Below are 17,746 nucleotides of genomic sequence, written 5' to 3'. Positions count from 1 at the left end.
ATAGTTAAGTTGTTGAAATCCAATGTACCATTTAAAAATGCAAAATTAGCTATAATGACTATTGGTGATCTTCTCCTACAATTAAATATTGTTGAACTATGATAAGTTAGTAAAAAATGTAGAATGACATTACAATAAAATTATTAGATACATGAAATTTGAAAACTTTAAAATCTAGAATAATATAATATCTATTAAATATATTTTTATTAATAATTTTATTTTAGTTTTCGAAAAGTTCTAACAATTTCTTATTTCTAATTCTAATCGTAATCGCCATCAAATTCCAGACTTGTCGACGACCTTTTTGTCTAGCCTTATTTAGAAGCCCGGAAATGTTGTTGTTGTTACAAAGAGACGAAATACCTATATATAGAGAAGCTTGATACACAAGCATGCAAGTAGAAAAAAAAAAACAAAGCCTTCGTTTTATTTGCATTTTAGTTAATTTGCAGATCGATCAGTTTTGCCTGTAGATTCTAAACTGTTACTGTCTACAAGCTATCAAGTTTTTCTGCTGCTACAACGACACAAGTAATTCTTTCTATTTGCTGTGAGTGCTCCAATTTTATTTTGGGTTTTGGCGAATTTCTTTATTAGCATAGATTCTAAGAAGCTGAATTTAGGATTATATGGCATAAATTTGGTTGGTTAACAGTTTTATCCAGCATGGTTTTGGTAAACCTTTGTATTATCTAAGCTTTTCTTTTCATCTTTCAGCTGAAAGAAATTATTGAAGCCTGGACAATTTTCGATCTAACAATGAAATTATTCCACAGGCTGTGAGGTTCTGGATATATATTCCTACCATGGACCTTGTTGACGATCGGTATACGTTTTTTTAAAGGATTTATCATTTTTTGGGGGGGTAACTTTCATATAGGCTGTTCAAAGCTTGCAAATGCATTAAATTTTTTGAATCATTATTAGAATACTGGTTGTAGTTTACTTGGGCTAACCTTTGATATAAAAGGTTTAAATTGAGTGTATACCCTTGGTGAGATTTGTGAGCAAGATATAATAATATTTTAAACACAGGTGAGCAAAGGTGGTGATGCAGTCTAGAATTTGGTTTAAACAGTAATTTTCGATAAATTAATTAAACAAATCAAAACTTTGACGAAAACCATCTCGAAAAAATTCATTAACAATGATAAGTTCAGACTTATCAATCCAACTAACCCTCAATATAACCAACATCTAATTCAAGGAGAAAGCTTATACAACTGATAGTCCGTGGAGAGATCAGGGTTGACAAAAACCCTTCAATACAATAGAAAATCTACAACAGATTTCATGTTCAGACTGCCATTGACTCCTCATTTAAATAAGATTGCATGGGCCAACTCTTCGACTCCTCATTCATGGGGAGATATAGGTACCCACAAAAATAGCCGATTGGCAGTCCAGCTGCCTCTACCAAACCGTTGGTAGAGAATATGTAACGCTCAAAATCAATGAAACCGTCAGAGCCAATAGATGTTGCCAGCTATAAGGTAGCTGGGCATAGGTTGGTAAAATTTGCAAACATCCTGCATGCTGCTTGAACGTGCCCTATAAATGTTACACATGACCTGAAAAAAACTTGTATTTTGAATTGGATACATGCATTTCAGTTTTGTTGTCTTGACAATATCAAATTTGAGGTTGCTGTTGGCCATTAATCTGCAGTTGCTGTGATGGAGAAGGTTAAAAGGTTTGTAAAAATGGTTTCTTTTTAGATTTGGAAACATGGGTTATAAGATCTTTAAACATAGTTCATAAGAGTTGTGAGCACTTCTTAAACCATTTTCAAACACTGGTCTTGCTTTTCGAATGTATTTCACGTCTTTTACACCAGATTCTCATTAAAAAAATTGTATGCTGAAGTACATGAATGTGCAAAATTTTTGTTGCCTTGGCGATACCAAACCTGATGTCTTGACTATTGGTGTGCAGCCATTTTGATGAAGGAGGAGAACCAGTCATGGATCTAGACATGGAATCAGATAGAGGATTCTTTACAGAGACGTCGATTGAGAAGGATTGCAGGCAAAAGGAGTCATTCCTTTCTCCTGTCTATGACTCCGACGAGTATCATTACAGTAAAGACAAGTCCAGAAAAAGTAGACTTGTAAACAAGAGCAGGCATGGAGATTTTAGACTGGAGCCAGTGGATGAGAAGGAATATTGCAATGAAAAATCCCATTCTCCTGCCTTTGATTTGGGAGAAGGTAACGATACTAGGGTTAGGAAAATAAAAATTAAGTTTATAAAGAAGGTTGGACATGAAAGCTCTCATGAGGCAGAGCAGTCACAGAAGAGGAAGAATGAAAATAGAGGCAGTGGAGAAGTTAGGAAAAGAAAAAAAGAGATGGATAATGAGGGTGGAAAAGAAAACAAATCAGTTGGAGATGAAAGCTCTGATGAGGCAGAGCAGTCACTGAAGAGGAAGAGTGAAGATAGAGCTAGTAGCGAAGCTAGGAAAAGAAAAAGAGAGATGGATAATGAGGGTGGGAAAGAAAATAAATCAGTTGGAGATGAAAGCTCTGATGAGGCGGAGCAGTCAGTGAAGAGGAAGAGTGAAGCTAGAACCAGTGGCGAAGCTAGGAAAAGAAAGAAAGCGATGGATAATGAGGGTAGCAGAGAAAAGAAATCAAAATCCAAGTCTGAATCTGTAAATAAGATCAAGAGACTTGTTAATTCTGGAGACAACTTCAAAAATTCTAAGAGCAACAGAAATGACATAGAAATGGACGAAATGTGGGACACAATTGCTGGAGACTCAGAAGTTAGTAGCTTTGTTGTTTATTATTAGAAATTAGAATAACATTTTTAAGTCGATATTTAATTTAGATTAGCCATTTTTTGAAGTATTAGTTTCTCAATGTTCATTTCTAATGATGGTTGCATTTCAGGATGACCAAGCAGGTCAAAGAACTATTGAAGATGATGCATTTATTGATGATACTGGGGTTGATCCACATGACCGTATTCTCACTGATGATAGTTTTGTCCATAATGCTCCACAGGTATGATTCTGAAAATGCAATATAAGATTTTTCTAAATTTTCTATATGAAGGTCAGAAATAACTTGAATCTGATATCATATGCCATCATAAGAATCTACATTTGGATTGGCCCATGTTAAAACCTGCTTGTTTGGCAGGCCCATGGCTAACGTTTGTATAAATTGTATTTACATAGTTCTTTCACTGAAATCATTCTAATAACCTAGTTCTAATTTTCTTCCTGGATTATAAATTTATAAAAAAGTTCAAAAAATTGACTACGAATTCTAACTTTTGATCTTTGGTCTACAAAGAACCCAAATCATATAGTTGACAGAAGCAAACTTTGTATTTTAAATAGGTATTTCGAAGAAGTAATCTTCATTATCAAACACTCATTTATTATACATAAAAACACTGCTGGTAAATGTTGTGCCTAAACAGGTGTTTATCATACAATCCTTGAAATTACTTACTGAGCTGTTACTACCAATACATGATATTCAATTCATAAATATTGAAATGATAGGCTAAAAGAATATAGGAGGAATGAATAGTAACATCCAATTCTTTCTCGTTGAGGCCTGCTAGTTTAGCATTCACTTAATCGTGTTTGATTACAACATAGAAATGCCAGTACTAAACATCCTTCACTTAATAAGTAATAGGTGGCTGAAGTTTCCGCTATTAAAAATCCTTTACTTCGCAAGTAATAGGTTGTTGAAGTTTCCACAGTTGAAAACTATTAATCCAGGTCATTATGATAGGAAATTTGACTGCTTTCCATACCATGATTACATTCACCTGCACTCAGAGACTTTTACTTCTCTGGTCTCTAAGAGAACGGTGAGGAATGTAGCAAACACTACACACCAAACGCAGGGTTGCACTATATGAAATATGGAGTTTAGACCAGTGCCTGACATAATACTATTCTTCCTTAAAACTAGCTATGAACCAGGTTAGGACATAGACCATGGGAGAAAACGTTAACATCAGAAAAGAGAACACCTTATAATACTAACATGATGCACAAAGAAGGTAACAGTTATCACTTCTCCTACTGAGATTTCAAAACCAGTTCAAGAATTCTTTTGCACAATAATTACACAAGCCATGTCGATCTCACCGCCACTATTCTCACAGTAGTAATACATAGCCAGAGTATCTAAGAAATTCACCATTACGATTTTGCACAACAGCAGTATTCAAGATACTGCCATGAAATCAGGTTCTATTGCATTTCTTCGTAGAAAACAGAATAAAAAATGCATTGCAATATTGTAAAGCTTTGTACTTCCAGCATTCATAAATAAATTTTATTTTAACCTGTTCTGCAAAGATTTAAAAACCTTCTATGTTCCTGATATGACTTGCAGGCAGAAGAAGGAGAGGAAGATGCTAAAATTAAATCTAAGAAGAAGAAAAAGAAAGGATTAGAACGCTCACCAGAGGAAACTGCAATGATTATTGAGCAATTTCTGGCTAAGTTTGAAGTTGCAGCCGAGGAAGATGCTGAGTTCAATCGGCAATCCAGACCAGCAGTTAATAAGCTTAAAATGTTACCTCTGCTAACCGAGGCCTTGTCCAAGTAAGCTATTCTATGGTTATGGTGTGCCTTATCCAAAGGGAATGTGCTCTGTATTTAGCTTTCCAATCTATCAGTAATTCTTCTAATTGTAAAACAATTGGTTGTTCCAGGAAACAGTTGCAGCAAGAATTCTTAGACCGAGGGATACTTTCCGTTTTAAAGAATTGGCTTGAGCCGCTGCCAGATGGAAGTTTGCCTAATAGAAATATTCGTACTGCAATATTGAAGATCTTGACAGATGTGAGACTATATCTTTCATATCTGATATCTTTTTCCTGTTTTATTACAATTCTAGTCTTAAAAATTATCTTATGGGTAAGCTCATGCTTCTCCTTGTTAATGCATAGATTATGCTCTTTCATTTTTTTGACTGTTGGATTTGTAATATTTGAAACAACTTTCTCTTCTTTCCTTATAATGGTTGAGTTCCTCTCGTGCCATACAAGTATTTAGCATTTATGATAGATTTTCCACAGAAAAACATAATTAGATATATTTTTTTAGTATTATTTTGCACAAAGTAACAATAAAAGAAATATTTTGCGTGAGTTCATGTTTTGTATTTGCCACTGCTGTGTGAATCAGGACTGACTTATCAAGTATTTGCTTGGTGCAGTTACCAGTAAAAATTGAACAGTTTGATAGGAGGGAACTACTAAAGAAAAGTGGAATTGGAAAGGTATAACTTTGCCTCTTCTCGATTGACCAGGTTTGCTGTTATGCTTTCCAAAGCTTGTCTAACAACTAACTTTTCAAATTCAGAGTATCATGTTCCTGTCAAAGTCAAATGAGGAGATACCATCTAACAAGAAGCTTGCAAAAGATCTTGTTGACAAATGGGTAATTGAAAAAATTATAAAAGTGCAAGGTTTTATGTTCTTCAATTCTTACCTAGGGTCTCTGATTGTTTACTTTAATTTGTTGTATTTTTTTTTCAACTATCTTGTTTGAGGAATGAGAGGAATGAATAGGCTAAATTGATCTCATGTAATTCAGATCCGACCAATATTCCAAAAGAGTACTAGATATGAAGACATGAGAGATTTTGGTGAAGAAAGGGTTCCTTATAGAAGGCCACCACCAAGCAGGTACTGGTTTGAAACTATTATCTGTATTAACTCTTTAAGATTTAATTTGTAAGAAAAAAATTTGCTGCCTGCTATAAAGATTCTGAATCATAGTTATATTGTTGTGTGATCCAATGAAGAATAACTGAAGAAAAGGCTATGGCTTTGAGGTTCGAAGATGATAGTGATGGTTTTGATTTTTTAGGACTTCCACAGTAAGTCTCACATTTTAACTTTTATCCCTAAGTAAGGTGTTTTAGTTTATTTAGTTCTTGAATTGACCTATTTTACTGTAATTTTGGAATGTTTTATAGGAAACCTAAGCCCGGCGAGAAGGGTTACAAAGCACATGCTGTTGCTTCCAGGCCTGAAGCATCGCGACTGGACTATGTGGTGCGCCCTCAATCAAAGATCGATCCAGAAGAAATCGGAGCTCGTACTAAGCAACGGAAACAATCTGAGCGGTGGATAAAGGTTACTTTATTTTTAAGTTAGATTTCCATGAACCTGTTATGACTTAAACCTAAGATCTCTCTCACATTTGCTATCAGGATGTTCTCCAACCACTTGTAAATTGGTTGGAGAATATCCTACCAATTTACAGTCTAGATTGTAAATTGTTAACATCATCAATCAGAATGTTCTCCAATCATTTATAAATTGGCGGGAGAATATCCTACCAATTTACAATCTAGATTGTAAGTTGTAAATTAGCTGGAGAATATCCTACCTCCCAATTTACAGTCTAGATTGTAAATTGTTAATTGTTAACAGCACCACAACCCTCCCCTCTCCTTGTTTTGCCCTTTGCTCGATATCAGATTCAATAACCTAAGGTTACTTTAATCTTTAAGTTAGATTTTCATTTAAACCTAAGATCTCTCATTTGCTATCAGAACGTTCTCCAGGTTCTTTTAAATTGACTGGAGAGCATCCTGTAAATTGTTAACAGCACCACAACCCTCTCCTCTCCTCTTTGACTCTAGCCTGGCTTTGGTATCAGATTAAAAACCTCAATTTGTTTGTCTACTCAATAGACAATTCACTTTTCTCTTTCTAGGTTAACTGGTAGGCATTTACAGATTATAGTTACAAAATTGCACATTTTCACAATGTTCCCTAGCATTAAAAAAACAAAAACAGATCTTGAAAATGATAATACTTAGGAAATCTATTTTATCATTCAGAATTCAATGTTATGCAGCCATGCATAACATACTGGAATTTTAAAATTTTTCCATACTGTTGTGATCTCGAAGTTTATTCTTTCCAAACAAACATTAAAGTGGTTTTGGAAACAGAACATCTTCATCTGATCAATTTTAGCCATACAGCTTCTGTTGATATTGTAAATTGTTATTTCTTTATGACAACTGTCTGAACTTTTACTTTTTTTTCTCTAAATTGCAGCTAGATAAGAAGTTGAAGAATCTGAAAGCACCAAAGAAAAAGAGGCTTCAAGCAGCCAAGATTAATGTTGAGGGACGTGGGTTGGTGAAATATTTCTAGTTAATGACCTGATTCTCTGAGATACCAACTCGGCTTTTCTTGATGACAATTTTTTAACAAATTTGCCATAAGATGGCAGCATGATGTTTTTTGACCAAAACAAAATTTACAGATATCATAAAGTTTGAGATAACATTTGCTTAATACTGTGTATTTTGGACTTTAAATCTATCTGCCCAGCTCTCCTTGCTGGTTTAAACATCGCCATTTTCGAAAAGACTTTCAGATTTAGGGAACTAAATTTGAAGGAACAAATGCGTATAGAGTAGTTTAATTAAATTCTACACACTTTCCCACATCTAAAATAGTTTAATTCATATTTTACTCAAGTCTTATAAACATAAAGACTAATTCTATGATCTCGCATTATGAAGGTGTTCAACATGTAGAAATTAGAGTGGAGACCAACATCATTTGAATAGAGTAGAGGAGACACATCCTCAAATTCATGTTAGAGAGGAGTTACAACCTCTTATTCGATATTGAAGAGGGAACTATGCTATATGTGACTTTTTAAAGAATATGCTATATAGCATTTTTTTATTAATTAAAAATATAATAATACACTTCACAAAAAAAAAGTAGATTGTGAAAAGGCACATCCTTAAGTCTAAGCAAGAGCAAGTGGAAACAAAAGATGAAAACATACAAAGAGAAAACAATATTAAATAAATAAAAATAAAACTACTAAATAGTGAGAGCAATGATGATGAAAGATGGATTGGGTCCCTTCTAAGACCTTAAGAGTACTAATATACATATGTGAATTTAATTAAAAATAATAAGGAAAAATCTAAATTGTTATTGGTTGTAGGAGTTAAGAATTAATCAAAAGTTAATGGCTATCCTTCTGCTATAGTTCTATGCAAGGCATGAATTAATAATGAAATGTCATGATACAATTGGTAAAGTTAAACTATTAGCAAATCTACTTATAATGAAATGGAATCATTAGAATTATTTGGTGAACATTTCATAGAAGAGGCATAAAACACATTTCATAGAAGAGGCATAAAACACCTACAAAGTATGTTATTAATATTTAGTAAAGAGTTTGAGTTTTTTTGTTTTGTTGCAGAAATATATTTTTTGAAGTGATGACAACTTCTCATAAATATTTGAAACATGTGAAAAAGAGAAAAGTTGTGGATGACATATTATATAGAGAGAAATTGGACATTTATGTGCAAGGCTCCTTAGTCTATCAAGATGAGGATGGTGTTAGGAAGTTGAACTTTGAATTTTTGGGATGAGTATATACTCATCCATCATTAAATATATGAAATGTTCTCAAACACAATATTAGGCTAAATGATTATAAACAACATGCTAAATATTTGTTGAATATAACACAACATGAGATGTATCTTATACTTTGTGGTGGTAGGACTTCCATATTAAAATTAGGAAAATAATATTTTTTAATGTTATGGTCATGATATGTGAGTGATATGAAAAGCCAAAATGATTTTTGAAACTTATTGCTATTACAATATTGAATTTGTGTTTTGAAAGCTCAAAGAATATATTATGATAATGTACTTCATAAATGTGTAAGTGACTTCATATTGTTGATCATGTGTAATAAATATGATGATGTACCATTTTTGTCACATCTTCTACCTACCATTTGGATAACCTAGAGATTAATGCTATGAGATTTCCACAATCCATGTTGTAATTCTCTTAATTTTTTCTGGATTCAATTGTGTATGCAATTTTTTATCATCGACGTTGATTCATCATCAGGATGAAAAAGAATTCCAAGCAGATGAAAAATAGTGAGTTGCAAATCTAAGAGAGAAAATAAAAAGAGATGTGGGGTATACACACACACAAACACACACAGATATACATATGTTATTAATCTTTTATTCTTTGTTGTTTCCTTTTATTCTCCTTTTTTATTTTCTTTATTATCTTTATTTATGTTGTTTATTTTTTCTCTTTGTTATTTCCTTTTCCATCTTTTTATTAGTTTTTTCTTTATTTTTTCTTTTTCTTGTTGGTCTCTAGGTTTTTTATCTTGTAGCTTTTAGGTGTTCTCATTGCTTTATTGGTTTTTTCTCCTTTATTTATTGTTTTTTCTATTATTTTTCTCCCTTGATCCTCGTGCCCTCTCCTACCCCACATCTCTTTTTATTTTCTCTCTCAGATTTGCAACTCACTATTTTTCATCTCCTTGGAATTCTTTTTCATCCTTATGATGAAACACAGAGTGTGATTCGAAACGTTGATGATAAAAAATTGCATACACAATCAAATCCAAAAAAAATTAAGAGAATAACCTAGAGATGTCATTAATCACTCAATTTGGCTTGACAACTACCAAATTGAATCTTATGACACCCAAAAATCATTGTTTATGCAAGTTGGCAAAAATCAAAAGAGAAAAGTGATGCTTAGCATTTATACAAAATTTGTTGTAGTAGTTGAGATAATAAGACAAGGATAAGTGCAAGGTTAATCCATTCACATGATTTTGCATGAAAGTGATTTAAGTTACCTCCATCTGGATCAGTCGTATGTGGATGATAACAATTATGAAAGAAGTGATTATTTCCAATTTGGTGATGAGAAGTATGGCATCAATGTTTGTTGAAGTAGTATGGACATGGGAGAAGGTGCATCTACCATGGAATATTTAAATGGATCGACTCATGAGGTTGATTATATAGAGCATACACAAGTTTGTAATGACCTTCCTTTGTCCTTTTTTTTTAAATAATTTAAAAGCTTCTAATGATGTTTGTGTGTATGAGTATAGCATAGGCACATCTATGCATTAAGATAAATTCTTTAAAAAATATTGTTGCAATAGCAAACATTGAAGAAGAATTGTGCAACGAGTCCAATTTTTGTAGTTAATGTGTCACAATCAGTTGCCAAGAAGAAATTGGAAATATGAGACAATTTGAAGAATTTTGTTCTTCACCTAAACTATCTCATGGTTCTAATATTTGTGTTGATTAATTGTGTATGAACATATATAATAGTGAGGCATGTTGGTTTCCTATTTTACTAATATTAGGAAGGTGAGATATGAAGTTTTCATTCATGGTGAAGATGTGACCTCTTACGATGGGGATGATGGTGTGCCTAATATTGAGTGTTTCATTTGGGTCCAACATACAAGTGTTGAAGAAATCAAGTAGAAACACTTAGGTTAAGAAGATAATTAGCTTGTTGCTTAAATTTATAGTATGCCAAAGCTTCAAAACTTTATGTTTTATTTGCATGAGGAAGAGCTTCCTAGTGTAGATCAACAAGTTAGTGTAACATATTGTTTATAACAATGTTCAAGTTGGAAGCATTTTATTTTTTTCTCCAATACATGTGAGGAGGTCAGCTACAATCTTCCTTTGTGCGAGGAAGGTTGTTATCCCTCCACAAGTTGCAATTCTTTTGATGCTAACCTAATTCTTAAACTTTTTACCCATGCTACTCTGTACACTCTTGATGCTTCAGTAGATAGGTCTAGCACCTATCTTTATGTCTACCCTATAATGACAAAGTTGACAGTAAAGTGATTTATCACTACATAAGAAATATTAATAACTTGATGCATGCAAAAAAAAGGCTTCATTTTTTGCAATTGAGAAGTGAGTGCAATTATTGCGTAAGGAAGATCATCTCATTTAGAACACTTGTCTTTCATAGAGGCAAGTTTTTGTGGTACTTTGACACTCATGGATTATGAGCTAAGGAATAGTTTATTTTCTTACAAATAAGTGTAGTTCTAACTTTGTATTCTTATTAGGAAAATGTATGACTTTATTTATCATGTTTCCTTCCAAGTGCTACCTACACATATCACCAATTTTTCTTATGTTTTAAGGCATTTTTAACGTTTTTTGTTGGCTTGTTAACTCATATTTCTTGTAAAGATATCTTTAATAAGCATAATGATCACTACAAAGTTGTATTTTTAAGGATTTACTCTAACATTTTTTACTATCTTGCTTAGCTATTTTTATCAACTATAGGGTGATGTTGAGAGGAATTTAAAGACGGATTTCAAATCCAACTAATCAAATTACAAGTTAAGCAACTGCTCAACAAAAAGAGGGTTGCCATGATGTAGGGATTAAGATCTTTCTTGCAATTGATTGTTGTTCTTACTAGTTTCTCCTCTTTTGTTGTAATATTATTTTGTTAGTCTCATGTTTATGTCAATTATGTGGTTGTATGCTAATGGTAATCATTGTTGGTCTATTTAGTAATCCTTATTCAAGCATTTTGTATCATTTTTTATTTGTTTTGTATTGCTTATTCAAGCATATACTAATTCCAATGTCTATATTTCAGTTTCCATAAATGTTGGTCAGCTTTTTCACTTGTTTTTAAGTACAACTCCTTGGTTATCTGCATAATTTCAATACAAAAAAAGTGTTACCTTTACATGTCACCTTCTATTTTTCTTGTGTTTTAAGGCATTTTTTCTTTGTTGGCTAGTCAAATTGTGTTTCTTCACATCAAACATGTTGTACCCCTAATTTAGATCTTTCTCTTTTAAGTTGCTTGTAAGGTTTATGGTGGCTCCATGCCTAATAGATTGATAGGGCTACTAGATCCATGATTAGTTAGTAATAATCCCACAGAGTCACCAAAATGTCATCATATTTTTCTTTATTTGACCCACTATTTTTAATCAATCTAAGACATCCTAAATGGGTACCCTAAGTGTTAGAATGGGAAAAAACTCATAAAAGTCTAAGTTTGGGTTGTTTCTTGTGTTTTCCTTGGTGTGAAGTGTTTTTGTTGATCTTTTTGACTTTTAGGGTTGTCCATACCTTCATACCATTCCTTCTAATCTTGACACCTTACTTAAGTCCTTGTTAAAATTTAATCTAAATGTTTTGTTCAAGTTTCAAATCTTGACATCACTATTGGACTTGTCATCACCGGCATGCCTTTCCTCAAAAGTCTACTTTTCACCTCTAAATAGTCATACAATATATTCTAAATAATCATTCAAAGTTAGAATTTCCACCTATGAGATTTAGCCAGGAACACTAAGCAAAGAGAAATAGCAATTGACAAGGAACTGCAAACAAAATGAATATTTATTGCATTAGATGAGTAAGTACATAGGAGAGGAGTGGAGATATATAAAGAACAAATGTTCTACCTACCACCCTACCTAACTTACCACATGGGCAAGATGTCATATGGACAAGCCACCTAAGCACATAAGCATGATTACACATCAACAACCTGCTTAAGCATAGCTTAGTGATGCAAGATGAGTGGATCTCAGCATCAAAGCCTAATAAGGTACCCAAGTGCAATCCATAAGTACAATGCACCTCATAAAGAAGAAGAGAAAACCATGTGGGAAAAATCCCCCCTAAATAAGGAAAAATATGAGAAATACAAAACCCCATGTAAGGAAAAAATCCTTCCCATATGAGACAAGTGATAAAATGTAACACCCCCCTCCATCCCAATGTAAATTATTGTAGTAATGGTAGATATTTGACAATGAAAGTTGAAACCGATCCAAGCCTTGTGAACAACATTCCTCTCCTTAGGAAGAAATAGAACCACATAAGTATGCAAGCTATCTTCCAATTCCCGAAAGGAATATAAGGGAAGAAAACTCAAGATGAAGGAATCTTATGAACTCTTCCCAAGTGTCTCCATGTTGATGCCAAAGGGACCATAGTCGAATCAAGTGTGTTCTAGGCCATAATGAACAAGAGGGCCTAAAATCTGCCAATAACATCGAAAGAAGATGATGCAACTCTATAGACCTATCAGGAAAGAGGATATAAATGTACTCAATGGTGTCCTTCGAGTTAGCAATGTGGGACTCTATAAACAAAGATGTAATGTTACAAATGTGACCCATTGAGCTATCTCTAAAAGACAATGAAAATCCTATTGCACTGAACCACTAGAAGTTGTCAAAGAAGCATCACTAAAATTGGAAATAGCAACAGTAGATGAAGTATCCTCAACTGGGGGAGATGAAATGCCCTTGACTGGAGGAGATGAAATGTCTTCAACTGCGGAAACAATATTATGTGATGAAACATTATATAGCAATTGATCGCTCTTTCTACTTGTGTCCACACAAGTTGAGGTAGTAGGTACCTTAGTGAAGGAAACATCATGATTAGATGAATATTCAAGATCTCCATACAACTATTAGATGATTGCCCAAGTAGTGAAATGACACTCGATGTGCTCTATAACATGAATACATCCCTCATAAATTGCACATGAATCTATCAGTGTGGAAGCATATGAGGTACAACACATGTTACACCACCCCCTCCCCCCCTTACAATTGGCACTTTACGAGTGTAGTGTATAAACAACATAAATTGGACTAAAAATGGTACTTTGTGACGAGAGTGTAGAATCGTCTACACTAGATCAGGTTTCCAAAAATAACCACTTTCAAAAAAACTGCACTAAAATTAGATTTCCCAAATGAAAGTTATGATTTTTTTTAGTTTCCCCAAGTTACCTTAACATGCATTGGTGAGTACCAACTAGATTTTATGGTTTCAAGAGTTTTGTGGATTTTTGGAGCATTTAAAGGCTAAAATATTATAATGGTTGTCAAGTATTGGATATATCTAAGGTTATTTATATATCTGTAGGGGAGCTTATAACCTCTTTTAAAGGTCTCTCTTATCAAAATTGTCATTATGAATGTCATGTAGATTTGATAAATGTAAAAACATTTTTTAAATATTGTAAATCTTGTAATGGTCATTTCTCATGAAGATTTATGTAGCATAATGCTAGATAATTAAGTATTTTTTACATTAGATACATGTGCTTTGATTTATTTTTTCTTAGATAACTTCTTATATGATTCTTTTGATTGTTTTTCTTTTGTGAATTGTGACTCTATAGCTCCTCAAACAGGCATTAATCTAAGAAACAAGTAATTCAATCACTATTTAAAATGCACAAATCATTCAATAGTAGCTCAAAATTAGTTTGGCATTTGCATAGTTCATTATTAAATAAAGAAATATTATTTGTGGGCCTTAAGATTAGTCACCTTATGAAAAATGTCCTTGTGTCTTCTTTCATCTCCTACAATTATGTAAATATCAACTATATAGGAAGTCATTTGTGTAATTGATTTGCCTTTAACGTGGTGATAACCTTTGGGGTTTACCCTATATTGGATACAACTATAAAGTTCATACCTTGCACAATATTTCAAAATTCATAATCATATTTAGGATGCCTCTTAGACACCCTCATTAGTTTAAATTGACCTTGAATTTTAGGTTTAGGAACATCCTCCTTCATGAATAAAAACCCTTGGCTTTGAAGGTAGAATTATATATTAGAATTGTGGAATAGTTTTAGGAGCCAACAAGTTGTAGCCATTTTGTTTCTTCTAGTTAGTACAATCTAATATATTTTTTTTATATATAGATTCTTTATGTTATAAAATTCAGGATTGTTTTGTGGTTGGTAGTTATATTTATCAATATATTATATAAAAGGTTGTCATGTATATTCTTAAAGCTTTTGGGTCAAGTTATGGTTTGTTCACTCTCCCACTTTTTATGAAATACTATATAATCTTTGATTTTTTTATACAAATATATGGGAGAGGGACCAAACACCTCACTTAAATGATCGATTGAATTACATGTATTTTCAGGTTCAGGTCGAAAAAAAAATTAATGGATCTACGAGGGTGGACAATATAACGTCGTTGCATTGTATTGAGCGCAACTAGCCTAATGTGGATTTCATACATTAAGGATTATGTTTTCCTTTTTGTCGACACATATTACAAAATCATAAAAATTTAAAGATCAAACAAGAAGTTTGCCCATGATCAGAATCCGATGCCACCAATTATTGATAACACATGGTGAAAACAAAGATGAAATTTTGGAAAACATTTTTTTGATTTCAATTGATTATGACCAAATTTTAGGGTCAATTAAAAAATGGAGGTGCATTAGACTATGTTTTGTTGATAAAATTTAATTCATAGTTCCTAGATTTTTTTAGTTCGTCTTATCAATACATGCATGTGTATATATGTACAATATATGGAAGGACTAATTTTTTGTTTAAAATATTATGATGCCAAGGAATGTTTTTTTAGTCATAGTAGAGGTTGGAAGTGTGGAGGGTATAGGTTATTATGTATTACATTGCATAAAGAGAAGATTAAATTAATAAAACTACAAACAAATATTATTTCTCATTGGCCCAATTATAGTTCAAGGAACACATTTGAAACAAGTCAAAATTCTTCAAAATGGGTTACATTTTATTGATTACAAACATCACAATATAGTGTAAGATTATAGCTATACTATCATTTCTTTTGGCATGTCTCTTCATCCCATTTCACTCTTATGTGGATAACATAGTGTTGTGACCATTTCACACATCGCCCCATGCAAATGGGGGACCCCCTCTTTTTGCTCGTTTTTCGCTCGCCTTTCGCTTTGCTTTTTAGGGTTTTGTTAGATTGTCAGTTGTCTGGATTTAGGGTCAAGCCTTAGGGTTTTAATTGTCGTCTTTTCAGACCAGAATCCAGTCGGTTTTGAGAGCTTTTTGAGCTTCCTTTCGTAGGATGCAATTTCGAATGCAATGATTTCGCCAAAATGGTCTATTTTCAATTGGAATGTTGAATGCAGAGCTTAAATTTGTCTAAGTGTTGATGATGGAATGTGAATTTTGACCAATTGACCAATTTTGACCAAATTTTGAGTTTTTTTATTTTTGATCCCGGGCATTGTAAATGATTTGTTTTCGCCTTGTGAAGTGATAAAATGTGTAAAATCATGTTATTTTGGCCTATAGGAGCAAAATCGCTCCTGTCCTTCAATGAAGGACCGGAGCTACAAATCGAATATTGCTTTGTCCTTGCAGGATTTTGATGACTTGATGATTCGAAAAGGTCCAAGGAGATATGTTTTATCAAATGAATATAACTTGAAGTGCAAACATGAAGAAAAATGGTCCAGAATGCCAAAATCGCTCCTGTCCCTCAGTCAGGGACCAAGGCGAAGTACATTGTAGCTCTTGTCCCTCTCCCAGGGACCAGAGCGATATTCTTCATAGGACATGTACTAAGCGAAGATCAAGCAAGTTATAAGTTTGAAGGCAAGAAAGACGATGAGTTGAACCCGTTGAAGACAAATTGAAGATTTTGAAACATCAACAAGGGTCCCAAATGTCCTAGTTCGCTCCTGTCCCTCAGGAAGGGACCTGAGCGATTTTTGTCTTAGATGATTTTCTTGCCAAGTTTGAAAGGGTCTCAAGGCATGGATGAATGGAATGGAACATTGCGAATCCGTTGAATATAATTTTTGAAGGATATGAAGTAAAGTGAAGCCTACAAGAGCAAGATCGCTCCTGTCCCTCTCCAAGGGACCAGGGCGATGTAATGAGTATATTACTTCTTATTCAAGTTCAAGACATTCCAAGACGGAGAACAAGGTGGCAAGGACATTTCAAGACATTTCAATCAAGCACGAAGTATCCAAAGTTGCCAATATTGAAGGAACCTCACCAAATGTCCTAATTCGCTCCTGTCCCTCAGGAAGGGACCAGAGCAATATTTCCATAAAGGCATAGATTTCAAAAGTTAAGCAAGTGTCAAGCGACCAAGGGGATCAAAAAGACTACGTTTTACACGATGATAGCAATTACAAGTTGGAGAACGCAAGCATAAGCTCAAAGTGTTGAAGTTCGCTCCTGTCCCTCTCCAAGGGACCAGAGCGATGTTTATTATATTGGCCAATTCATGCAAAAATCACGTGGGGTCAAGGTTTTGCAAGGTTGTAAGAGGTCCAAGGCATGATTAGAAGGTGATATACAAAGACTTCAAACGTTAAAAGATCCTTAAATTGAACACAGAAGCTATATCGCTCCTGTCCCTCTCCAAGGGACCAGGGCGATTTGTATGGGATCCTTCATTTTCCTTCAAATTCATGCCAAGTCAAGGTTTTTCGAGATCACACAAGGTATAAGGTGTCATTTGAAGATGATTTACAAAGGTTTCAAACGTTAAACGATCACCAAATTGAACAAAGAGGTTATATCGCTCCTGTCCCTCAGGAAGGGACCAGAGCGATTTGCATAGGATCCTTCATTCTCCTTCAAATGCATGTCAAGGCAAGTTTACACAAGATCAAGGACGTCCTTTAAAAGGCAATGAATGAGGAACCAAGGTTGGAAGATGACGCATTTTGGCTAGAGCTTCAAGATCGCTCCTGTCCCTCTCCAAGGGACAAGGGCGATAATCTTTCTAAAGTCTAAATGCCTTGCAAAAATCAAGTGGAACAAGCATGGAATGAACAAACAATGTTATTATTCGCCCTACAATGAAGATTAGAAATTAAAGATGCCAGGTCAAGGAGAAATTATAAGGATCGCTCCTGTCCCTCTCCAAGGGACCAGGGCGATATTTGCCAAAACACATGTTATCCTTTAAAGATCACCGCAAAATAAAGTTGTACAGGGTTTGAAACGTCTTCTAAAAGGTGATGAAGGAGGAGTTGATATCAAAAATGGAGAATTTCAAGTGAAAATATTTGGATCGCTCCTGTCCCTCTCCAAGGGACCAGGGCGATAATACATC

At 33.8% G+C, this 17,746-nt stretch overlaps 1 protein-coding gene across 5 annotated transcripts; it reads left to right on the top strand.

Moving 5' to 3' along the window:
• The first annotated feature begins 386 nt into the window (after positions 1-386).
• Positions 387-7,359, top strand: LOC131041855 (protein IWS1 homolog 1). 5 transcript variants are annotated; one of them, XM_057975078.2, is made up of 12 exons: positions 387-553; positions 780-829; positions 1,939-2,770; positions 2,898-3,011; positions 4,371-4,582; positions 4,693-4,822; positions 5,199-5,261; positions 5,345-5,422; positions 5,579-5,670; positions 5,790-5,864; positions 5,964-6,123; positions 7,060-7,359. In XM_057975078.2, the coding sequence occupies exons 2-12, from the start codon at positions 810-812 to the stop codon at positions 7,156-7,158; spliced, it is 1,875 nt and encodes a 624-aa protein (XP_057831061.2). In that variant the 5' UTR covers positions 387-553; positions 780-809; the 3' UTR covers positions 7,159-7,359. The 5 variants fall into 5 exon arrangements, with proteins under 5 accessions (XP_057831061.2, XP_059063491.1, XP_057831065.2 ...); XM_059207508.1 differs by having other exon boundaries at positions 721-829; XM_057975082.2 differs by lacking the exon at positions 780-829 and having other exon boundaries at positions 388-534.
• Positions 7,360-17,746: the final 10,387 nt, after the last annotated feature.

This window comes from Cryptomeria japonica, chromosome 1, assembly GCF_030272615.1.
Source record: "Cryptomeria japonica chromosome 1, Sugi_1.0, whole genome shotgun sequence".
In the NCBI taxonomy this organism is placed as follows: Eukaryota; Viridiplantae; Streptophyta; class Pinopsida; order Cupressales; family Cupressaceae; genus Cryptomeria; species Cryptomeria japonica.
The sequence above is the reverse complement of the archived record's forward strand: the minus strand, read 5'-3'. Positions and strand labels throughout refer to the sequence as shown.

What these genes read in the sequence shown, in the direction of transcription:
- LOC131041855 (XM_057975078.2), top strand. Translation starts at nt 810, where the DNA reads ATGGACCTTGTTGACGATCG. An exon ending in AGAAAAGTGGAATTGGAAAG is followed by an intron (nt 5,262 to 5,344) that starts GTATAACTTTGC and finishes TTTCAAATTCAG; the next exon opens with AGTATCATGTTCCTGTCAAA. An exon ending in GATTTTTTAGGACTTCCACA is followed by an intron (nt 5,865 to 5,963) that starts GTAAGTCTCACA and finishes AATGTTTTATAG; the next exon opens with GAAACCTAAGCCCGGCGAGA.